The following is a 26060-nucleotide window of genomic DNA, read 5'->3' as shown; positions in this document are numbered from 1 at the left end:
TCCACAGCGGTAAGTTTGGTGCATCTGCGTCATTTGCAAAATGGACAAAGAAATACAAATATTTACTGAACTTATAGAGACTATCTCAAGACAGAGAAGCAAGAAATTTAAAGTATTAGTCACTTTTGAAAAAAGACAACAATGGCAGAAGGGAAAAGTGGGGAGATTTTCCATTAAATAACACTTACTTTGAATAGGAAACTGTCTTTAAAGTTTTCAAAGGGTAAAAAAAGCAATCTTCATCTTAAATTCTCAAATTAATAGTACAAAAAGGCAGTATTAAGGATATAAAAATTGCAGCACAGAAGGATAAATTTAGGAGACCTTGCATAAAGGAAAGATTAAACATGGGGAAAAAGAGACACAAAATAAAAGAACAAATTAATGCTTCAGACATGAATTGTACCAACCTGAAGAACACAGTAGTTCCCATTTTTCTTTTTAGAAAGTATTTTCAAGGCTTCTTCTTCATATCCTGGGGCAACAATGCCATCAGACACCTACAAATACATTAAATGTTAATTTCTATTTTTAAAAATGGAAGAACAGCTGAAAAATCTAGCAATAATCATCTGTCTTAAATAACACAGCAGCATGTCCTGGTTTCTCCCTCTAACAGGTAATACTAACATTGCACTTGGAAAAAATAATTCTACATCAGAATGCAGTATTTTTCAGCTTACACCATCTCTTCTCTGTCCTCACAAAGTCTGTGTATGTTTCAAATTGATCACATCGAGTCCACTGCTCTAATGTATGTACCTCAAGAAGAAAAACTCCTGCTCCCTATCCTCTCAGCAGGGTGGTATTCTGCACTACAAGGGGCAGGTTCTAGTTCTGCTACTGCCAGCACCTGGGAATGTTCCCCAATAGCAAAACCAAGAGACTAGATTAAATCAAAGCATTATCATCTTACACCTCAGCTACAAATGCCATAGCCTTGTTATGATCACTAACAATGCATGTCAGGTCCACTGTGGATGGGATGCAACCATCGTGGGAAGAATCCCTCACGTATTAAATTCTGTTGAGCTCCACTCCCCTTTGGCCTTGCTACCTACTTTTTCCCCTCCAAGCTTTTTTTCTTTTCTTTCTGCCTCCTTACCACCTCTCTGGGATGCTTGCTTACATGGTATTCAACTGATGAGGGTTAGTTTATCAAAGTAGTTTTCCTTTTTTCCCACTATATAGTCTCTTTCCTTACAGACCTAGAAATGTTTATAGAAAGATTCATTGTCACAGCACCAAGGCAGCAACCTCTGGTCTTTGGAAACACTGACTTTTTATTAAGGTAACAATTGCTCAAAAACTTAGAAGTTCAAGGAAAAATGGAATTTTAAAAAAAGTGTGAATTCTCTACAAACTTTTTGAATCCCCTTCATATTATGTTATTCTAGCAGTCAAATATTCATTTGAAACAGTCACTAAGTCTCAAAATTAGTAGTAATTCAAGATTAATGTTCTATATATAAAATGTGAATATTCTAAATGAGAAACAACTAATTTACAGATGTTACAAATACACACATCAGGTGTACGGTTTTAATGAACAAGCAAGGTTTACTCAATTATGTATGAATCATGACACATGAAAGTTCACTAACCTCTCTGGAGATAATTTTTGCGGTTGGGACATCACAAATATCAGACAATGCAACAAAATCACCAAAAGAAGACATCCTATCAGCCCCTGTAATGAAAATTAAAACAAAGTAATAATTACCTTTCTGTAGAAAAAATGTTTTAAAAATCCACATGATCATGTCAAATCCATTCCTCTAAAGCTATCTTTATTGATTCATATAAAATTGAGATAACAGGTCATAAGTCATTTAACTAATCAGCAACAAAGCACTCTTTAGTTTCATCTTACAGAGGGGCCTTCAGCAAACTGTTTCTGTGAAGGACCAGATAGTACATATTTATTTTCCTTTTTTTTAAAGATATATTTACTTATTTGAGAGGCAGAATTACAGAGAGGGACAGAAAGAGAGGCCTCCCACCCACTGGTTCATGCCCCAGATGGCTGCAGTGGTTGGAGCCAGGCCAATCTGAAGCCAGGATCCAGCTTTCTCAGGGTCTCCCAAGCAGGTACAGGGGCCCAAGCATTTGGGCCATCTTCTGCTTTCCCACACCACAAGCTAACAGCTGGATCAGAATTGGAGCAGCTGGGACACAAACCGGTACCCATATGGAATGCTGGCCCCGCAGGCAGAGGTTTAACTTTCTATGCCACAGTGCCAGCCACAAGTACGTATTTCTTAAGCTCTGCAGCCAGTTTCTATTCCATCTATTCAATTCTGCGTATGTGGTTCAAAATCACCCACTGATAATATATAAACAAGGTATGTGACCTTCCAATCAAAGTATATTTACAAACATATGTGGCAGGCTGGGTTCAGCCTAAGGGTCATGTTTTGCTGATACCTCTCTCAAGGTCCTATATTAAATAGACATTTAATATATTCTATAATTAAATAACATTATTTAATATTAATATTCAGAATTAACATTCACTTATTAAATCTTGGTATATTAATCATAAATATAAGTATGATACAAATTGGCTATATTTATATCAAAATTAATTTATATAACTTAAATTCAGTATTTAGTTTATATTAAATGATACGTGGGGTCATATATTAAACTATATGCATTTAAAATATTATATAATTATAGAATTGTATAACATTGTTTAATATTATACAATATGTAGGAGTCATACATTAAACAGTACAAATGCCCTCAACAGCTTAATCTAAAATGACATACATCAAACTGTTTCCTTTTATTACATTGAAATAGTAACACACACTTTTATAAACATATATATATTCTGAGACCTATTCATATAATCCTTCTCTAATACTAATTAAAAACAAACTAATTTGAAATTTTATAATGAAACAATGAAGATTAATGTTTTCTTTTTTTCTAGATAAAATACTGTTTTTTCTTCCCCCAAAACAAAAACCCCCTTAGTCTGACCTCTTGCTCTTGCATATGCAATTGATATGGGTGTGAGGGTCTGATAGAGATCATGGACCATGCAGACTTTGGCCTCGTCTTCACTCAGTGGAATTCCCACTGCGGCACCTGGTTGGTATAGAACAACATGAAATAAACAACAAACCAAAAATCTCAAGTTATCTACTTCTTTCAACTCCTACATGAAGACAACACATATTTTTTTAGCATCTAGACTATGCAACATATTTTCTTGTGCCTGTACCAAACTAAAATCCATCTAGCCAGCTCATTAAACCACAGAAGTAAGGTGAAGGGGAGGAAGCACAGGACTCTCCTTCTGTGCTCTGAACACGGCCGCTAAGCCTGACAGTCCCTGGCACGTAGAAGCTGGCTCATTTCACTACAGCTCACCTTCCTACCTGACTTCACATATCCTTTATTTCTTCTCTGCCCACACTGCTATAATATCCAATAAATACTGAGAACTAATCATGTATTTGGCTGTCAGCAAATCTAGTGATACAGATTAAGATGTACAACTAAAGATTAAACATAGAGGCCAGAAGGTATCACATAATGGCTATAAAAAGTTACAGGTAAATGTCATAAAAACAACTTTTATGTCTACTTGCTTATATTTTCAAACATGAAAAAATATTCATTTGCATCAAGTCATTTCACCTTTTGTTTACTAAACTTTCATGTTTCTACTGCAACAAAACAAAACAAACAAAAAAAACCAAACCTACTGCCTGGGTTATCCAACTCAGGTTTGTGTTACTATGCTGTCAGGTTTTATCATATTACTAAATACTGATACCGTTATCAGTGGATTCCGCAAAAGTGGTTTTCAACGTCACAGAATGTTTATATTCAAATTAGAACTTATCAATATCCAAAATTTAAAAAGAAATGAATTTTGAATAGTTCTAGAGCTTTCTAGAACACCTTACCTGCTGGGCTGACATGTTTGAAAGAGGCTGCGGCTGGAATGTCTAAAGCATCTTTGAGTTCCTTCACCAGCTGCCAGGCATTCAAAGCATCACACAAGTTTATGAACCCAGGCGCTCCATTGAGAACTACATAAAGAAACAATTACATGCATTACCAAGCAAGGGCGGTAAGTCAGATAATGGACATTCCTTCCAAAAGCCATATATTAAGACTCCATAGACACAGGAGACCTCAAATAGCTAAAGCAATCTTGTACAACAAAAAAAAAAAAGCCGGAGGCATCACAATACCAAATTTCAGGACATACTACAGGGCAGTTGTTACCAAAACAGCATGGTTTTGGTACAGAAACAGATGGATAGACCAATGGAACAGAATAGAAACACCAGAAATCAATCCAAACATCTATAGCCAACTTATATTTGATCAAAGATCCAAAACCAATCCCTGGAGTAAGGACAGTCTATTCAATAAATGGTGCTGGGAAAATTGGATTTCCACGTGCAGAAGCATGAAGCAAGACCCCTACCTTTCACCTTACACAAAAATTCACTCAACATGGATTAAAGACTTAAATCTACGACCCGACACCATCAAATTATTAGAGAGCATTGGACAAACCCTGCAAGATATAGGTACTGGCAAAGACTTCCTGGAAAAGACCCTGGAGGCGCAGGCAGTCAAAACCAAAATTAACATTTGGGATTGCATCAAATTGAGAAGTTTCTGTACTGCAAAAGAAACAGTCAGGAAAGTGAAAACCGACAGAATGGGAAAAAATATTTGCAAACTATGCAACAGATAAAGGGTTGATAACCAGAATCTACAAAGAAATCAAGAAACTCCACAACATCAAAACAAACAACCCACTTAAGAGATGGGCCAAGGACCTCAATAGACATTTTTCAAAAGAGGAAATCCAAATGGCCAACAGACACAGGAAAAAATGTTCAAGATCACTAGCCATCAAGGAAATGCAAATCAAAACCACAATGAGGTTTCACCTCACCCCGGTGAGAATGGCTCACATTCAGAAATCTACCAACAATAGATGCTGGAGAGGATGTGGGGAAAAAGGGACACTAACCCACTGTTGGTGGGAATGCAAACTGGTTAAGACACTATGGAAGTCAGTCTGGAGATTCCTCAGAATCCTGAACATAACCCTACCATTCAACCCAGCCATCCCACTCCTTGGAATTTACCCTAAGGAAATTAAACTGGCAAACAAAAAAGCTGTCTGCACATTAATGTTTATTGCAGCTCAATTCACAATAGCTAAGACCTGGAACCAACCCAAATGCCCATCAACAGTAGACTGGATAAAGAAATTATGGGACATGTACTCTATAGAATACTATACAGCAGTCAAAAACAATGAAACCCGGTGATTTGCAACAAGATGGAGGACTCTGGAAAACATCATGCTGAGTGAATTAAGCCAGTCCCAAAGGGACAAATATCATACGTTCTCCCTGATCAGCGACAACTAACTGAGCACCAAAGGGGAAACTTGCTGAAGTGAAGTGGACACTATGAGAAACAGTGACTTGATCAGCTCTCTTGTCCTGACTGTTGAGGTACAATATAATACTTTATCCATTTTAGTATTTTTTTTTGTTCTAGTACTGGTTGGTTGAACTCTGTAATTAACACACAATTATTCTTAGGTGTTTAAATTTTAACTGAAAAGTGATCCCTGTTAAATATAAGAGTGGGAATAACAGAGGGAGGAGATGTACAATTTGGGACATGCTCAATTGGACTTGCCCCAAATGGTGGAGTTAGAAACGTGCCGGGGATTCCAACACAATCCCATCAAGGTGGCATGTACCAATGCCATCTCACTAGTCCAAGTGATCATCTTCAGTTCACAATTGATGGCTCTGATAGGTCTAAGAGTCAAAGGAATCACACAAACAAGACAAGTGTCTGCTAATACTAACTGACAGAATCAAAAAGGGAGAGAACGATCCAACATGGGAAGTGGGATACACAGCAGACCAATAGAATGGCAGATGTCCTAAATAGCACTCTGGCCTCAGAATCAGCCGTTAAGGCATTCGGATCTGGCTCAAGAGCCCATGAGAGTATTGTAGGCATGGAAAGCCAAGACACTCTGACCAAAAAAAAAAAAAAAAAAAAAAAAGACCTAAATGAAAGATCTCTGCGAGTGAGATCCCAGTGGAAAGAATGGGGGCCATCAAAGAAGGAGGTACCTTTCTCTGAAGGGAGGAGAGAACTTCCACTATGACTATGACCTTGTCAGAATAAGATCGAAGTTGGTGAACCCTAAAGGCTTCCATAGCCTTGGCAACTCATGACTAGAGCCTAGGGAGATTACTGACGCCATAAACAAGAGTGTCAAATTGTCAAATCAACAACAGGAGTCACTGTGTACTTTCATCTCATGTGGGATCTGTCCTTAATGTGTTGTCAAATGTGAAGTAATGCTATAACTAGTACTGAAACAGTATTTTTACACTTTGTATTTCTGTGTGGGTGCAAACTGTTGAAATCCTTACTTAGTATATACTGAATCGATCTTCCGTATATAAAGATAATTGAAAATGAAAAAAAAAAAACCAACTTGGTTTTAAATTGGAAATTACATAGAAAATTAATCAATTTTTTAAAAATATCATGTAGGATCTGTGTCCTTAATGTGTTGTACATTGTGATTTAATGCTATAACTGGTACTCCAACAGTATTTTTCACTTTGTGTTACTATGTGGGGGCAAACTGTTGAAATTTTTACTTAATATATACTAAACTGATCTTCTGTATATAAAGAGAAATGAAAATGAATCTTGATGTGAATGGAAGGGGAGAGGGAGCAGGAAAGGGGAGGGTTGCGGGTGGGAGGGAAGTTTGGGGGGGGAGTCACTGTAAAGCTGTACTTTGGAAATTTATATTCATTAAATAAAAGTTTTTTAAAAAAAAGACTCCATAGATGTCTTAAGTGCCATTAAGAGGCACACAGACATACACAAACATGTAACAACATGACAATAAATGAGAAGTCAATCAGCTGAGCCTGGACTCATGTTAAAGAATTGCATGTGTGCAAGAACACACACGCGTGCACGCACACATACACACACACACGAACACACAAATATGTATGTACACATCTGACTGGAGGGCCCAATGTAGCTGGTGTGGAAGGAAATCAGTAAGAGATTGAGGAATGAGAGGAACCACAACAAACTGAATGATAAATCAGGAATCTCTAAATCCAGAATGAGGATTAAATCACTGGGATCATTTTAGAGACCTTATAACATTTAAATTTAAACCCTGTCAATTTGAGCTAAAGCAAGAATTGTGGATAAGAAGAAAGGAGAGAAAAAAGTGTGAGTTGGTTTCTCCTTTTACAGCAGACTCAATCGACTCTCTCTACATGTGGATCACAGTTGTAAGAACACCTATTTTTTTATGTTTGGCAAGATGTATTAGGAATATTATTTCCTGTGACTAAACAAGGAATTCCACACACACATGAAATAATGACCTACCACTAAATGAAAGCAAAAAGTTTAGAGTTCTATTTTCTTGTGTATCTGGAAGACAGATATTTTATAAATATTTACTAAGTATCTACTATAGTAGTTGGTGCTGGTTTAAGTACTCAGGGTACATCAAAGACTAAATAGCACCTCTTATCCCCTCAAAGACAACACTGTGCTCATGGAGTTGATGGGGAAGGCAAAGAAGAAACAAAAGAGGCAGTAAACAACAAATGAAAATAACCAGTACTTATAAAGCAGTTGAGAACTTAGGTCCATATAAAAACTTGTACACAAATTATAGCAGTTTTGTTCAGAACTGTTAAAAGCTCTCCTTCAAGTTTTGACATACTCCAACAAACCAATGGACAAACAAACCATGGCCTACCACACAATGAAACGCAATCAGCAGTAAAAGGAAATGAGTTACAAAGTCATAACAACATGGGGGAACTTTAAATGCATGCTACTCAGTCTGAAAAGGCCCCATACCATAGGATTTCAACTATGTGACTTTCAACCAGGGGCCAACCTATGAAAGGATCACTGGTGGCAGGGAGCTGGAGGGCGAAAGGAAGGGATGAGCTGGTGGAGACAGGAGAATTTCAGGCCAGTGAAACCATCCTGTACAATATTGTAATGGCAGACATATGACCTTAATGCATTTCTCTAAATGCTTGGAAGAGACCACACACAGGATAATCTAAACCATGGCCTGTGCAAGAAGTTAACAGGGGAATGACTAGGAACAGATATTGGAATTCTTTAATCTCTATTCAATGTTTTCTGAACATCTAAAACTGCTCTAAAGAGTCTATTTAAAATAACACTTTAAAAAAGGTTACTCCAACAAAAAAGGAAACTAGGGTCCTCATGGAACTTATGGGAGAGGCCAAGAAGAAATAAGCCAGGTAATCAACAGTAAGCAAAAGGAAAATATCCTGTAAGGCACAAAACATGAGAAAGAAAATGAGACACCATGTGCACACTCCCTCCCCCATCTCCTGCACTTGTAGACAAGTTAATCAGCTGTGATGGATAAGAGGAAATTTCGGTTTCTGAAACACCTGAAAAAAAAGAATATCAGATTTTCTTCAAGCATCAAGTTTTCAAAGGAACTAGTAGCTGGTTATAAATAATAAAAATGGCTCCAGGAAGATATTTAAATTGTTTACTAAGTAGTTGAAATAGGAATCTTTTTCTTTGTTTCTAATCACAAGAAAAAGTCATTAAGATCTCATGCACATACTCACACAACTTTGTGTTTCAATCTTTTTTTCTAAGACACACAAACAAGCACACAATTTGTAAAACACTGCTGCCAAATATTCAAATCATCTAAAAGGACAAAGCACCCTTTTGCTGTGAAAATAAGTACGTGTTTGGAAGAAACCCTAAAAACTTCTTACAAGAAGTCACTATTCATGTCCCCAGGGCCTCCTACTCTATATTTACCACAATCTTTTGTCAAAAGAATGAAACACACACCCATTCTGGGTAGTATGAATAAAAATGCTTTTTACGATGAGAAGTATGGGAACTGAAAGTACGTGGGAATACATGTATGTTTTCCACTTAAAATGTCTGAGATAAACATACACATCTATTTCAAGAAGTCCTAGAACACTAGAGTTAAACTGTACCCTGTATCATCTGTCCCTATCAAACACAGACAGAACATTCCACCTAACAGCTGCACAGTACACATTCTTCTCAACAGCACATGGAATGCTCACCATGATAGATGATATGATGCGGTAAGCCACAAAGCAAGTCTCAGCAAATTTAAAAAAATAAAGATCACATTGAGTGTCTTTTCTGACCACAACATAGTAAAACTAGAAATCAATAATAAGAAAAACTTTGGAATCTACAGAGTCCCAAACAACTTAGTAGTCCTGAACAACCAATAAATTACAGAAAAAATTAAAAATAAAATTTAAAAGTTTCTTGAAATAAATGAAAAGGGAAATACACATACCAAAACCTGTGGACTACAGCAAAAGCAAGACTAAGAGGAAAGTTTATAGTAATGATTATGTTTAAAAAGCAAGCAGAAAGATCTCAAATAGATACTTTATCACTAAACCATAGGGAATGAGAAAAACAAGAACAAATCCCACTCAAAATTAGTAAAAGGAAAGACTCAGAGCAAAAATAAATAGAAACTAAAGAACTATAAAAAATAAGTCAATGAAATGCAGATGTGGTTCTCTGAAAAGATAAACTTGACAAACCCTTTTAGCTGACTATGGAAAAAAAGGGAAATTTAAATAAATAAAATCAGAGATGAAAGAGAAACATTAAAACTGACACCATAGAAATAAAAAGAATTATTAGACTATTATTAATTTTTACACAGTCACAAGAGAAATTTCAAGAGAAATGAATACATTTCTGAACACTTACACCTTACCAAAATTGAACCAAGAGGAAACAGAACACCTAAACAGACCAAAATACACCAATAATGAATAGTGAGATTGAATCAGTAGTACAGTCTCCCAACAAAGAAAAGCCCAGTCTACCAAACAGTTAAAGAAGAATTAACAGCCATTCCTCTTAAATTATTTCAAAAAATGGAATTCTCCCAAACTTATTCTATGAGGCCAGCATTACCTTGATATCAAAACCATACAAAGATACACACCACCAAAGCTACATGGCAATATCCTTGATGAACAGATGTAAAGATCCTCAGCAAAAGCACAGCAAACAATCCAATAGCATTTTAAAAAGCTTATTCACCATGATAAAGTGGGATTTATCCCATGATATGCAAATCAACAGATATGACACACTGTATCAACACAACAGATAAAAATCAAATAATCATCTCAACCGATACAGAAAAGTCATGTGATAAAATACAGCAGCCATTCATAATAAACGCTACCAAAAACTAGGCATAGAAGCAACATTATCTTAATAAAAATCATATATAAGAAACCAATAGCTAATATCATAGTGAACAAGAAAAAGCTGAAGGCTTTCTTTCTGAGATCTGGAACAAGACAAGAATTTTCACTTTGACCACTTTTATCACTTTGACCACTTTTATTCAACATGGCCCTGGAAATCCTAGCCAGAGCAATTAGATAGTTAGAGAAAATTAGACAGAATTAGAAAAAGTTGTCACTGTTCACATATGGCATGTTCTTATATATAGAAAACTCCAAAGACTCCATCAAAACACTTAGAATTTGGAAAAGTTGCAGGATAGAAAGTCAATGTTCAAAAATCAACAATAGTGTTACATATTAGTGACAAATTATGTAAAAAAGAAATCAAGAAAGCAACCTTATTCCCAATAGCCACACAAAAAACTCTGGGAATAAATTTAATTAGAACTAAAAGATTATTGTAAAACACTGATAAAATAAACTGAAAAGGAAACAGAGAAATGGAAAGACATCCCATGTTCATGGATTGGAAGAGTCAATACTGTTAAATGTTCATACTACCCAAAATGATTTATATATTCAAAGTAATCAATGTCAAAATACCAATGACATTTTTCACAGAACTAGAAAAATCACTAATGTGTGTGGAGGGACAGGTATTGTTGCTAAGAGGTTAAGTCACTGCTTGGGATGGCTGATCCAACATTAGAATGCCTGGTTTGTGCACTAGCTCCTCCACTCCCAATCTAGCTTCTTGCTAATGTGCCTGATAGCCCAAGTACCTGGGTTTCTGCCAGCTATGTGGAAGATATGGATAGAGTTTCTAGTTTCTGCAGCCTGGCTGTTGTGAGCATTTTAGGAGTGAACCAGTGGGTGGAAAATCTGTGTGTGTGTGTGTCTCTCTCTCCCTCCATAACTGCCTTTCAAATAAATAAAAAATTATATTGGAAAAACTGAATATCCAGGCCGGCGCCGTGGCTCAACAGGCTAATCCTCCACCTTGCGGCACCGGCACACCAGGTTCTAGTCCCAGTTGGGGCGCTGGATTCTACCCCGGTTGCCCCTCTTCCAGGCCAGCTCTCTGCTGTGGCCAGGGAAGGCAGTGGAGGATGGCCCAAGTGCTTGGGCCCTGCACCCGCATGGGAGACCAGGAGAAGCACCTGGCTCCTGGCTTCGGATCAGCGAGATGCGCTGGCCGCAGCGGCCATTGGAGGGTGAACAACGGCAAAAAGGAAGACCTTTCTCTCTGTCTCTCTCTCTCACTATCCACTCTGCCTGTCAAAAAAAAAAAAAAAAAAAAAACTGAATATCCATATGCTAAAGAGACTTCCGCACTCCCATATATTGTTGGCAACATGATTACAGTAGCCAAAAAAAAATGGAAACCACTCAAGTGTCCTCCAGCAACTGACAAATTGATATAGAGCAAATGTAGTATATATACACCAATGGAATACTATTCAGCCATAAAAGAGAATGAAATGTCATTTGTAACAGGGATGAAACTGAAGTCATTATATTAAGTGAAATGAACCAGGCACAGAAAGACAAGTATCACATGATCACAGAATCTAAAACAGTTGATGTCATAGAAGTTTCTTTTTTTTTTTTTTGTCATAGAAGTTTCCAGCAATATGGTTACCAGAGGCTGTGGAGAGGATGGGATATGGACAGATAGGAAAAGACTGATTAACGGGCTCTAAGTTATAGCAAGATTATAAACAACATACAAGTAAGAAGTTAGGGTTTTCTATTGCAAAGTAAGATGACTATTGATAATAATGATGTTCTGTATATTTCTCTTAAAAATTTTTTAAATATTATCAACATAAAAAATGTTTAATGTTTGAGGACATAGATATTTTTACCCTGAATGAACACTGCCCAATGTATACACATATCGGAACATCACATGCTTCCCTATAAATATGCATACTTTTTATGTTTCAGTTAAAAATAAAAAAGTTCTAGAAGTAGAAATTTGTGCCAAATGTCAGGTTTTAAATTATTCATTCCATAAATATTTAGGGAACATGCCATGCAATAGTTTAAGTACTGGAAATGAAGCAGTGGACACAGGCCAGGTTCCTTAGCTCATGCTAATAGGAGCCGACATGCTAATGGAAGAAGACAATTAAAGCACAAACATGCAGGAAAGTCAGGTAATGTGTCAAATGTAGGTGCAAAGTAGCGGTAGCTACTTTGGTCTGCTACTTTAGTCTGGACCCTGCAGGGCAGGGAATTCTGGGTGGGAATAAAGGGCCTAGCTGTAAGACACTGTGCCTGCAGGCTGCATGGGAAGAAGTTGCTGGGCACAGGGGCAAAGGGAAGTTGAAGAGGAAGCAGATCAGGGTCAGAACATGTGGGCAGGTGGGTAACCACACGGTTTTAAGTAAGGTGCAACATCACTTCATTTCCATTTTAAGATTACTGTGTTGTGAAAAAACAGGCCAAGTGAGCAAGCAGAGTAGACTGTAGTCAGGGAGAAAAGGGGTAACCATGGGGACATGGGTAATCCTGGAAAGATTCAAACCATATTTGAGGAAGAGGAGCACTAGAACTTGAAGATCCACTGAAAGAAAAGGGAAGCAGAGTTTGAATTCTCCTGCAACTTCCTATCCTGCTTCTCTCCCCACCTTTTTACCTTAGTCAGTCATGGAGAGACCAGCGGTACACAGGAACACTCACATCCTCACATCACCAGGGGTACTGGTCTGGGTGCCCAGGGCTTGCCTTCCTGGTCTGTGAATGACACTGTACTGGCTGACCGAAGCCCAGCCCTCCAGGAAGCAGGTGGGCTCCCCCTGGCCCTGCCCCATTCTCCCTAATTCCAGGAGGTTAGGCTCTTCCACCCTACCTGAGAAACAAAAATGGGGACATATACTGGAAATCCCTCTGAGTCTCAACTCTCTACAATTTTTGTCATTTCTTCCTTTTTAAAAAAAAAAAAAAAAAGATTTATTTATTTATTTGAAAGGCAGAGTTTACAGAGAGAGAGAGAGGGGGAGAGACAGGAAAACATCTTCTATCTTATGGTTCACTCTCCAGATGGCCAAAATGGCCAGGGCTGGGTAATCAGGAAGCCAGGAGCTTCTTCTGGATCTCCCAAGTAGGTAGACAGGGCCCAAGAACTTGGGTCATCCTCAGCTGCTTTCCACACACATTGGCAGGGAGCTGGATTGGAAGTGGAGCGGCTGGGTTGCAAACTGGCACCCAAGTGGGAGGTTGGCATTACAGGGGGCAGTTTTACCCACTCTGCCACAGCACCAGCCCCAATTTTTGCCATTTCTTAACCTCACACTTCCATTCTGGCTCACTTCAATTCTAGACACATTCATCAAAGCAAACTGCTTCTTCTAACATTCCTAAAACAAATGGCTCCTTTCCTGTTCTCCACAACATTTCTCCAGGTTTTCCTCTGCTGGTTCCAACACTGCTCTACTTACCAAGGAAGTATCCAACATCTTGATCTTGACCCTTTCTAGGATATCTAGACCATCCTGTCCTGTTCCACGTCTTCAAAAACGTGTGTATGACAATGATATTCTAGTATGTACCTCCAACTTGACCTCTCTCAGAACTCCAGATCATCTCGACATCTATGCTCACAAGTCCACTGGTAACTCAGACCTTTAAGAGGAATCATGTAATTTACATTCTAAACATGAACCACATCCAACCCAACACTGAAAGAAAATGGAAGAAAGATACACGTGGAAGGCTCCAGACACAGCAAAGTGTTGGACAAAGCACTGAGGTCTTACCTGTGAGGGGGAGCTTGGGCTTCAGTGTGTAGAGCTGGGCAGGGGTCTGATGAGGGTTCATCCCATACCTCAAGGGCATCTGAGATACTCCTTTGCTGTATTGTTTCCGGAAGTAATCAGAAATGGCTTCATCATACTGTGCCGTGTGAGTGAATGCCTACAAAAAGTGTAAGTTTTATGAGACCCTAGCAGCCCTTCCCTAAGATAGGGTGTGGGACAAGGCAGTTTTAGTGCCAAGCAAACTACAGGACACACACACACACACACTCTAACACTGAATGGCACACGAATTATCTCTTTCTAATTTTCTTGCCACCTTTTTGACAGAATTCCTGTATATTGTCTCACAGCTCCAAGCAGAGCTTTGGCAGGCAATATCTACAAGAACTGAATGCTGCTTGGTTTGACCAATACTAGACTAGATATATGTGACTTTATACTTTACCAGACATGCATTCTCACCTTCAAGGCTAACTGGCGCCTGGTCTCCAAGGAGGTGTCTTTGCTATCAGAAGCCTGCATCTCTGAGGAAACTACTGCGTAGTCCTCTGGTTCACACACGACTGTCACTCGAGCATGATTTTTGGCTGCAGCTCTCAGCAAAGTCACTCCACCTTTCAAGAACAAAATACGGGGCTGGCATTGTTGCATGGCAGGTAAATCCCCTGCCTGTGATGATGGTATCCCATAGGCATGCCTGTTCAAGTCCCAGCTGTCCCATTTCTGATCTGCTCCCTGCTAGTGTTCTGGGAAGAGCATTGGAAGATGACCCAAGTGTTTGGGCCCCTGCCACAATATGGGAGAACCAGATGAAACTCCTGGCTGCAGCCTGGCATTGCAGCCATTTGGGGAGTGAACCAGCAGATGGAAGACCTCTGTCTTTCCCTTTCTCTCTGTAACGATGAACTTCAAATCAATAAATAAATCATTACAAATAAAGCCCAAAAAGATCTACATTTTTTTATTTCCATCAGTTTATGAACGTCTTTCAAATGAAGTCAATGTGAACATTCTTCTACTTTAATAATTCTTTTTTTATGAAAATTGTTATTTACTTCAAAGGCAGAGAGACAAGATAATGACAGACCTCCCATCTGCTAGTTCACTCCACAAATGCCCAACAGCCCAGCCTGGGCCAGGGACAAGGCAGCAGCTGAGCACTCAATCCCAGAGTCTTCCATGTAGGTGGCAGGGACCCAGCTTCTTGGGCTATCACCTGCTGCTTTGCAGGGTGCTCATTAGCAGGAAGTGGGAATCATGGGCAGAGCTGGAACTCGAACCCACTCTGATATGGGATGCAGACACACAAAGCAGTAGCTTAGCTGCTATACCACATCTGCCCCCACTTTAATTCTTAACTTAAAAAAAATGAGAAAAAAATAACCAGATGAATCTCTACACACACATGCACAAAATACTTTAAAAGATAAATTATAGTCATCCCAGAATGCAATCAATAATGAAAATCAAAATAAAACCTTGTTGTAAAAAATATAAACAATGCCTCCTCTCTTGGTCCTCTAGGGAACTCACCAATATCAATCTGTTCCACAGCCTCCTCAACAGTTACCTCTGGAGAAGCCACTGTCTTCACAAAGGGATACAGGTTACAGGCCACAACTCTAAGACAGAGGAATTTAGCTGTTACTAAAACTCGGCTTAGGAACTTTCCAACTGTGTAGAAAAAACTTTATACAATTAATGTGACCCAAACCCACAAAGATCTAAAATATTAACTGTGAGCCTAGCATTTTAGAATTCTAAAAAATTGTGTCAAAACTCAAGATGCCCTACTGTTGCAGAAGGCTGGTAGTTTAGTCAGCAGATGCTGGGCATCTGGATACATATTATTCTCTCCAAATAATTCTGTGCTGTTGCTGCCCAGGTAACCTTAGTGACTACCCAGTACTTTCATGCAATCAAAAATTTTTAAAAATGTTGTCAAGTAACTATAGGTTCATAAAACTGTACAAGCAAGAGAGAAACTCAAAGGCTCCAAACATAAAGTAATGAAATTACAAAGAAAAGGAAACATTACATTGATTTGATCAGTACACATTACATACACTATTGAAATATCATACTCTACCCCATATATAGGCACAATTATTAAGTGCCAATTAAAAAAATTTCTAAAAATGTTTTGAGATGGAAAGACTCCTGGCCAAAACAAGCTGAACTGGAGAAAATTCAGGGAAGAAAAAAAAAATAGAAGAGTAGGGGCCACTATTTCCCAGTTCATTCCATCAGGCCTATTATCCTGATACCAAAACCAGACAAAAATGTCCCAAGGGAACTACAGACCAATACTTCTATCAGCATCAAGAAATACTAGGAAATACAATCCAGAATGAATACAGTCTAAAAACCATTTGACAAAATTCAATGCCCATTCCTATTTAAAATAAAAATGTACCCAATAAATTAAAAATAGAGGAGAACTTCCGTGACATGATGAAGTATAAGAAAAGCCTATAGCAAAATATCACACTTAAAGGTGAAAGGCTGAATACTTTCTCCCTAAGATCAGGAAAGGGATGGCTGCTTGTTACCGACCCTGGTATCTAACCTATCTCACTTTCACCACTTACTATTCAATATTTGTACTGGAGGTTCCAGACAGGGCAATTAGCAAAGAAAAGAAAAGAAAAGACAACAGGATTGGAAAGAAAAAGTGAAGTTATCTCTATTTGCAGGTGACATAATCTTGTATGAGAAAATCCTACAGAATCCACCAAAAAACACCTACCAGTATTAATAAATGAGTTCAGCAAGGTTGCAGGACAGATGATCAATACACAACAATCAACTGTAGTAATATGCATCAACACTATATAATAATCAAAAAGCAAAATTAAGAAAAACATTCTACATATGATAGCATCAAAAACAATAAAATATTTAACAAAAGTACAAGGCTCATATACTATACATAGTTGAAAGAGATTAAAGAAAATTTTAAAAAATGGAAAGACATCCGTGTTCATGGATTAGAAGACTTAATATTATTAAGATGACAACATTCTCAAAAATGATTTCCAGACTCAGAACATTCCCTATGAAAATCCCAACTGTCTTTTTGTAGAAATTGGCAAACTGATCCTAAAAGTTATATGGATATGCAAGGGTCTCTGAATCACCAGAACAATATTCAATAAGAAAAACAAAGTTGGAAGACTCACACTTCCTAACTTCAAAACTTACTATAAAGCTGTAGTAATGGTGTAGTACCAGCATAACAGGAGACACAGACAGAGGCGTCACTCAATGGGGAAAGAATAGGTTTTTTCCAATAAATGATTCTAGAACAACTGGACAGCCACATACAAGTTCAAAAGAGAAAGATGGGATGCCTATGTCACATCTATATATAAAAGTTAACTTAAAAATGCAAAGACCTAAGTATAAGAGCTAAAATGTAAACATTTTCTTAAAAGAAAAAAACTTCATCACCCAAGATTAGACAATGTTTCTTAGATATGACACTGTCAATACAAGCAACAAAATAAAGTTAAACACTTTTGGGTGGTTAAAGAACACCATCAAAGAAAAAAAAAAAACACTAACAACAGATTATGAGAAACTAAACTTACCACTCAATAATAAAACTTAACTAGAAAATGGGTAAAGGATTTGAATAAATACTTCTCCGAATAAGCCATGAAAATAAACAATATTCCTAAGATGCCTAACGTAATCAGGAAGCACAAAAGCGCAGTGAGATGCTGTTTCATAGCAACCACGATGACTAGAACCGAAAAGGCAGCAAAAACTGATGAGGAGGTGCTGAATCTGGAACCCAGGTAGTCTGCTAATAGAAATGTGAAATGGTGTACTACTCTGGACAACAGTGGCAGTTCCTCAAAAGGCTAAACACAGGAATTACCCCAGAACCAAGGAATCTACTCCTGGAACTCTCAAGACAGATAAAAAAAAGTATCAGCACAAAAACCTGTATGCAAATATTCACAGCTGCATTAGTCATCACATCCAAAAAGTAAAAGGAATCTAAGTGTCCAGCAACTGACAAACTGACAATAACAAAGATGTGTGTGTGTGTGTAGGCAGAGGGATGTAGCCACACAACGGATTACTTTTTGGCAATGAAAAGAACCATAACTATGCTATAACACATATGAAAACATGCTAAGTGGAAAGCAGCCTCTCACGAAGGACCACAGGAGGACTGCAGGATCCTATTTGAATGAAATGTCCAGCGCAGGCCAGATCACACAGACAGATCGCAGACTGGTGGTTGCAAAGGCTGGAGGGTGTTGGAGGAAAACGAGAAATGAATTCTAACAAGTATAGGAGTTTTCAGGGCAGGGGAAGGGGATGATAAATATGTTCTAACAGTGTGGTGATGGTTGCACAACCCTGTGAATACACTAAAAGCCACTTAATTGTATACTTCAGTAAATTATACATATGTGAATTATTTTCTTGCTTTGTTTTTATTTATTTTTCAGGATATTTTAAATTTTTAATTAGTTTTTTAAGAGCTTTAATATAGTTCATAGATACAATTCTAAGAATATGATATTCTGGGGCCAGTACTATGGCATAGTGGGTTAGCGCCCTGGCTTGAAGCACTGGTATCCCACATGGGCACCGGTTCGAGACTGGGCTGCTCCACTTCCGATCTGGCTCTCTGCTGTGGCCTGGGAAAGCAGTGGAAGATGGCCCAAGTCTTGGGCACCTGCACCCATATGGGAGACCGGAAAGAAGCTCCTGGCTCCTGGCTTCAGATTGGCACAGCTCCATTGCAGCCAGTTGGGGAGTGAACCATCAGATGTAAGACCTTTCTCTCTCTCTCTCTCCCTCTCCCTCTGCCTCTCCTCTCTCTGTGTAACTCTGACTTTCAAATGAAAAAAAAAAAAAAAAAAAAGAACATGCTATTCTTTCTTTCTTCCCTCTCCCCTTCCTCCCTCCCTTTCTTTTTACATTATAGTAAAAAGGCTTAATTTTTCACCAAGTAAGAAGTTTAACAAGTAAAAAGCAAAAAGACCCTAGTTTAGCGGGAATATAGACAAGGGCTATAAAAAATAACTGAAGGAAAATAATGACCATTTCACCCATATGCAGTAAACTTTAAAGTAGTCACTTTAAACAATAGTAGTATAACATTCTTAATCATTGGCTTGACAAAGGTATAAAACAAAATTTTCTAAACTGTATTTGCAGCAATACTGACACACAGGCATTTCTTTTTTTTTCTCAAGGATGTTAATTGTCTTAAATAGATTTTTTAAAAAGCATTCAACGTCTTTCCACAAACAGCTTAGTTGTTGTGGCGTTATTAAACATCTATTTGGGTTTTTGCCCATGATTCCTGGCTCCTCATTCCCTCCCCAAGGCAGGTGACAAAAAGCAGAATTTCTCTTCCTCAAGACAGGTCACAGAAACTCTTATAGGTTTTAGCTGGCAATTAAAAAAAAAAAAAAAAATCTCTGGCCTACTCTTGTCTGACAACAGGTTGTAAAACTCCCTTCATTCCAAAGTGGTCCTGCCCAATACCCTAAAGCAAGGATCACAGCACAAAGAGGCCAAGAAGCATGTAAACAGACAGGCCTTGCTGGGTTTCTCTACCTAGTCTATTAGAAATGTACACATATGGCCGGCGCCACGGCTCACTAGGCTAATCCTCCGCCTGCGGCGCCAGCACACCGGGTTCTAGTCATGATTGGGGGCACTAGATTCTGTCCCAGTTGCTCCTCTTCCAGGCCAGCTCTCTGCCATGGCCCGGGAAAGCAGTGGAGGATGGCCCAGGTCCTTGGGCCCTGCACCCGCATGGGAGACCAGGAGGAAGCACCTGGCTCCTGGCTTCAGATCGGCACAGCGCGCCGGCTGCAGTGCACCAGCCATGGCGGCCATTTGAGGGGTGAACCAATGGAAAAGGAAGACCTGTCTCTCTGTCTCTCTCATACTAACTCTGTCTGTCAAAAAAAAAAAAAAAAAGAAAGAAAGAAAGAAAGTAATGTGCATATGTAAACAAGTCTCCATAAAAACTCAAAGGACAGGGTTCAGAGAGTTCTGGATAGCCAAATGCAAGGAATGTTCTGGAGGTTTGCGCATCTGAGAGACACAGAAGCCACTCTATACCATCTCCCTTACCTAGTCCTAGGCATTTCATTTGTACCCTTTGTAATATTCTTAATAATAAATTGGTAACTATTAATGGTTTTCCTGAGTTCTATGAGGCACTTGAGCAAATTAATTGGACACAAGGAGAAGGACTGTGGGAACCCCAATTTATAGCTGGCTCAGCAGTACCACAGGCAAAGCAATCCAGGGGCACATGCAACTGATGTCTGAAGAGGGGCCAGTTATGGAGACTACACACTCAATCTATGGCATCTGATACTGCCTCTAGGCAGGCAGTGTCTGAACTGAACTGGATTAGAGAGCACCCAGCTGGTGCCCGCTTGCAGAAATGACTGTTTGCCGGGTGTGTGGGGAATCGTCCCTCCACATCTGGCATCAGAAGTGATCTGTGCTGAATGTATAGCAGGAGAAAGCCTGAATTTTAAGCTTTCTTGTTTTACTATATTAACAAGAGATGTACATACCAAAATTTATATCATAACTTCCTAAAAAAGTACAAGTTGTTTTTAATGGTACATATTTCATGTTAAAGTTGGTGAAATCAAAATGTTTATACATATATAATATTACACAGAATATACTCTAAAAGGGTGATATGAGTTAAAAATAAAAATAAGAGAAAGGCAGGGTGGTGGCAGGACACAAGGGTTGGTATAATGGATGTCTTCGATCCAAAGTTCAACTTCAGATTTTTACCTTATAAGACTGAAATCAAGTCTGGCCATGTCAGCATTATCTTCTGGGATGTTACGAGCCAGGATACCTAATTTAACAAAACAAAGTGGCAGCTTCAAAAAACAGTCAGAATATGGTGCTTCTTTCAATAGAGCCCATCAAACAAGTTAAACTCTCCAATATTCTTCAAGAATACCAAACACATACTTGAAAAGTTTTTACCAAGAAAATTACGATTTGCAATGTATTTAAAAATCTTTTTGATCAGTTCTGGATCTCCTTTAAGTAAAAAAAAAAAAAAAAAAGAGAGAGAGAGAGAGAGAGAAAAGTAAAAGGAATTTCTATATAACTATAGTTATATAGAACACATAGTAAGGTCTATGTGTTCCCATAAGTCAATGATGATCCTCAGCCTTTCAACCATTATCTGCTAAATATATTGCAGACAGTAAGTTTGGTTTATACTATTTGCTGTCTCAGCTGAATGAATAAATGTAAGCACTAAGAAAAAAATTCCTTTACAGTCACATTGTGATGCTTTATTCTAAGTCTGAATTGTTTTAAAGAAACCCTTTTCATACTATAAACGCTAAATGTTTTCAGTAACTCCAGCAGGAAATATCACACTCTAAATTATTTATGATTCAGGACTAACAGCAAGCAGAAGAAAAGAATCAGAACTCACCTTTTAGTAAGACAAGGTTCTAAAGTATTATGAAATTTGACGGCAAATGTGACAAAACCAGTATCACCTTTTCAGTAATTTAGTTTTGAGCTGATGACTTGTATTTTCACTCCTTTATCTTCAACATAACCAAAATATGTTTGAAGAGCACTGTATTAAACTGAAGGTACCAACCACTTACCTGCATGGACTGCAGGATGCAAGGTCTTCACTCGCCCTCCTAGCATCTCAGGAAATCCCGTGAGTTCAGAGACATCTCTGCAAAGAGATAAACAGAATGTTTTTTTTTTATTTTTATTTTTTTTGAGATTTATTTGGAAAGTAGAGTTAGAGAGACTCAGAGGCAGAGAAAGAGGTCATCCATCTGCTGGTTCACTCCCCAGATGGCTGCAATGGCTGGAGCTGTGCTGATCTTAAGCCAAGAGCCTGGATCTTTTTCCAGGTCTCCCACATGTGGGTGCAGGGGCTGAAGGGCTTGTGCCACCTTCCACTGCTCTCTGAGGCCTTAGCAGAGAGCTGCATGGGAAGTGGAACAGACAAGATTCGAACTGGAGCCCATACAGGATGCCAGCACTACAAGTGGTAGCTTTATCCACTAAGTCACAGCACTGGCCCCACCACCATTCTGGTTGCCATTGTCATTTTACACTGCTTAAAGCACTTTCTGTCATTAAGTCTAATGTTCTCATTTCCAGATTTCTTCCACAGTCTGAACTGGATAAAAATGATCCCAGTTTCTTGTCTTTCATTATACTTGATTTTTTAATCACAATTCTCTTTACTTTCCAAATCAAAACCTATCATTTAGCATATTTTCTAACCTATGTGTCTTTAGGAAAAATCAGTAAGTATGAAAGCATTGGTTTTACAATTTCCAGAGAATTTAGAAACTGAATCACAAACTATAATAATTAAGAAATAATTTAGCAGTATATAACACAAAGCATTAAAAATATCCTTATCTCAGAAACAGATCAAAGTATAATTAAAAATTCATTTTATGATTCAAAATTTTCAAAGCAGCAAACTCTACTAACAGATTACACAGTTTCCTAAGCAGTCTCTACTGAGGGCCAATTTGCAAATACCTGGTGTTTGGCCAAGAATACACAGTTCTCAAAACTGACAAACTGGTTTCCAATTCAGAATTCCCTTTTCTGAAATTCAGGAAATGAAATCCAGTTCCTCCAACTGAGGACAATCCCGTAAGACTTTAAGAAGGCAGACTTACTCTTAAATATCTAGAGGAAATTAAAAAGTGAGTTACTCCTTTGTACTTGAGAACTTGTAAGGGCTGTAGTCTTTGAAAATAATTCTCTGTATGCTCAATGTGGTACACTGGCTGACCAAAATTTCATCAGTTAACCTCACAAGGTAAAAGTTAACTTCCTGGGATAAGACCTTGGCCTCTCACCAGTTGTGTGAATCTGGGCAAGTTACTTCTTTGTGCTTCGGTTTCCTTCTCTAGCACATGGGATAATACTACCTTCACTACCAAGTTCTAGGGACCACAGGAATTAATTCAGTCATGTGCTGCCTAACAATGGGGACATATTCTCCTAACTGTGCAGGCTTAGGCTACTGCATCATTGTGCAAACACCACACAGTATACTTACACAAACCTAGGCAATGTGGTACCCATCACCATATACACATGCAGTTGTCTGTCATTGACTGAAAAGTATGAAATACCCCTCCAAGTTGTTTACAGTCTTTTCAGGGTTGTACTGGGTTCTAACTGAACCATTCACAGTGAACACTCTCACACTGTTAATAGGATAGAAACATGTCTATGAGGTCAACTTTGAAAAACGACATCATCATAATGGGACTAAGCAAGGACTAGGGAGAGGTAAGGAAACAAGACTAGCCTGCTAACAAGTATTTCATCTGGGTGACATAGACACAGGACATGGAGGGCTTATTACATGTTTATATTTTTGATTATCTGAAAGGTTTCCATGATACCAAGTTTGTCAGGGAAAAAAAGAGCCTAGAGATGAAGACGTTGCCTAATGAAAAAAGGATTCCAGTTGCCACAGGAGATCCCAAATGGGCCCAAGGGAAAGATCACAGGTGGATTTCGGATTCTCATCCTGCTGCTGTTCAGAGTCTGCTAGCCTGCCTGCCTTCTCGGATTCTCACAGGGTTCCTATGAGACACATCAGAGAAAGGATGTGAAAGGACCTGGAAAATAGGAAGCATTTAACAAAGGAAGGCATTCGTGTTGTCTGAACTTGTCAAATTTAGGGTGGTGACCTGCTGCTCACACAGGGCAGAACTATAAGAAAAAAATGGCAAGAATCTACCTGTGCATGGACAGGTAATGCACAAAGTCAGTTTCCCACATGGCAACAAGGCAGGCAGTGACCTGTACCTTCTTATGGTTACCTGAGATTCGAAGAACAGGCAGACCTGAATCTTCATGACACCAACAGTTTTCCTGCATAGCCAGTCAAGCCAGATCATGGGAACAGTGGGGTGTTTAATTTGTATTTTCGTGAATCAATGGCCCACCCAAGTGAATTCATTAAAGTTAGTGGCTTAGGAGGAAGCCTCTGAAATCAGTACTGCCTGGGTTCCAATCCTTGCGCTTCCACACAGCTCTGCCAAGGCGTGCAGAAGTTGCTAAGTCTCGGGGCCTAAAGTCATTCTTCAGTGCGCCAACCTCACAGCACTCTAGGGAGGAGGAGCACGAGGCCGCTGCCTGACGCTGCCTGGTTAACGTGAGCTTACTCCTTCTGAGTGCACCTTACACACCACGTCGGGCCTTACCTGACAGCCAGACCAGCATCCCTAAGAGCTTTCGCAGTCCCTCCGGAGGCGACTAGATTCAGGCCAAAAGAAGCTAGGTTTCTGGCAAAATCCACAAGGCCGGTTTTGTCCGAGACACTCAACACGGCTGAAACAAGAAGACATTTTTTCTTATTATTGCACTGAGTTCTCCAACGCCTAGGAGCTGCTCCGGGGGGGGGGGGGGGGGCGCGAGTCCCAAACCGCTAATGTCAGTGGGCCTAGCCCCGGAGCCTGTCCAGGCCACAGGCGCGAGCCGCGCCGCGCAGGCCCCACAGGGGCAGGGCAGTCCCGCAGGACAGCTCCCAGCCGAGCCGGGCCCGCTGCTCCCGCCCGGCCGCCGCCATTGAGGGAAAGGCGGCCACAGGGGCCAGGCACGCAGGCAGCGCCGCTCGGGGAGGGCCTCACCTAGCTGGCTGGGAGCCATGGCGGCAGCAGCGGGGTCCCGGGCAAGCGGAAGGCAGCAGCGGAGAGGCCACGTGCAAGGGAGGAGGCGCGGCCGCCACCGTCCCGTTCAGGAAGCGGGGACGGGCCTGGGAGTCACCTGACCCGTCACGTGACCCGGCGGCTCCGGCCCCGCCCAGCTCCGTGGCTTTTCTGAGGTGAAATTGGAGCCTGGGGTTGGGAGGGGAGGCGCCGGCGTTCCCGCGCTGGGATCTCGCCTGCCAAGTCCGAGCCCGGGCTAGGTGCCCCGTCCCGAAGAGGACGGCCGCGAAATGGAATCTGGAGCGGACCTCTGTGCCCCAGCGGCCGCGGCGTGGAGGCAAGTGTGGCAAGCCCCGCTACGGAAAACTAGTTAAAAGAAAAAAAAAAAAAAACGCGAAGGAAGTCCACGGTGTCGCTGCAAATCCGTAAATATTATTTCGCGTCCAGCCTGCGTGAGAGGAAGGATAACCATGAGAGAGGGGGAAAAAAAAAACAACCTTACTTAAGGCGTTAAAGTCAGGGAAACCAAAATAGTGTCTATTTTTTAAAATGAGACCTTTACCACAAGTTAACCACAGATTGCCGCCTCCCAAAGTCTGCTTTTTAAATGGTCCTTATTGAAATTAGCTTACAGAATCATAGTATTGCCTATCTTTCATCCTTAGTCTGATACTACAGCTGTGGAAGGGAATCTGTTTTCTGCTTACCTTGCCCATGCATAATTTTTTCATCATATGCAGTTTCCATGAATTTTTTGAAAGGTCCCTGTATGCAGCAAAATGAATGTCTTTAAATTTCATTTTCCACAAACTTCTGAAGTGCCCTCCTATGTGAGATAAAATCAGAGGTAAAATCAACAGCATGTGGGAATCCCCCAGATAAGAGAAATATTAGGAAGAAATAAGAATGACTATCATTTCCAGCTATACCAGTGAGACAAATTATGTGTGTGTGTTTGTGTGTGTGTGTATGAGAGCAGTTTGGACATGTGTCTATTTTATGTAAAGTTAGTATGAGGAAGTAGGTAAATATGTTTTAGTATTTACATGTTGATATTGAGTTATAGACTACAGGTGGACACAGTTAAAATCATACAGAAAAAGGTGTTGAAATTACAAATGCAAATTAGGAATGGAAGTGAGGCTAAAGATAAATAAATTTGGAAAGTTAATGACACTCAGGTAGTAGTCGAAGCCTGAAAGAAGATAAGCTTGCTCCATGAAGTCTAGCAAATAGACGGAGCAAGGATGAAGGCCAAAGAAAGGAAATTT

At 39.5% G+C, this 26060-nt stretch overlaps 1 protein-coding gene across 1 annotated transcript in view; it reads right to left on the bottom strand.

Moving 5' to 3' along the window:
• The window catches only part of ATIC (5-aminoimidazole-4-carboxamide ribonucleotide formyltransferase/IMP cyclohydrolase), a 38312-nt gene extending 13424 nt beyond the window's left edge, over nt 1–24888 (bottom strand). Inside the window, exons 1-11 of the mRNA XM_062191218.1 lie at nt 24772–24888; nt 24346–24472; nt 21751–21827; nt 20906–20972; nt 15638–15726; nt 14567–14718; nt 14105–14261; nt 3927–4052; nt 2992–3099; nt 1605–1690; nt 411–500 (exon numbers count right to left, since the gene is read on the bottom strand). Coding sequence (XP_062047202.1) covers nt 411–500; nt 1605–1690; nt 2992–3099; nt 3927–4052; nt 14105–14261; nt 14567–14718; nt 15638–15726; nt 20906–20972; nt 21751–21827; nt 24346–24472; nt 24772–24790 — 1098 coding nt within the window. The 5' untranslated portion in view covers nt 24791–24888. The remainder of the gene's footprint in view (nt 1–410; nt 501–1604; nt 1691–2991; nt 3100–3926; nt 4053–14104; nt 14262–14566; nt 14719–15637; nt 15727–20905; nt 20973–21750; nt 21828–24345; nt 24473–24771) is intronic.
• Between the last annotated feature and the right edge of the window lie 1172 nt (nt 24889–26060).

The sequence above is a fragment of the Lepus europaeus genome, chromosome 1 (assembly GCF_033115175.1).
Source record: "Lepus europaeus isolate LE1 chromosome 1, mLepTim1.pri, whole genome shotgun sequence".
Taxonomy (NCBI): Eukaryota; Metazoa; Chordata; class Mammalia; order Lagomorpha; family Leporidae; genus Lepus; species Lepus europaeus.
The sequence above is the reverse complement of the archived record's forward strand: the minus strand, read 5'-3'. Positions and strand labels throughout refer to the sequence as shown.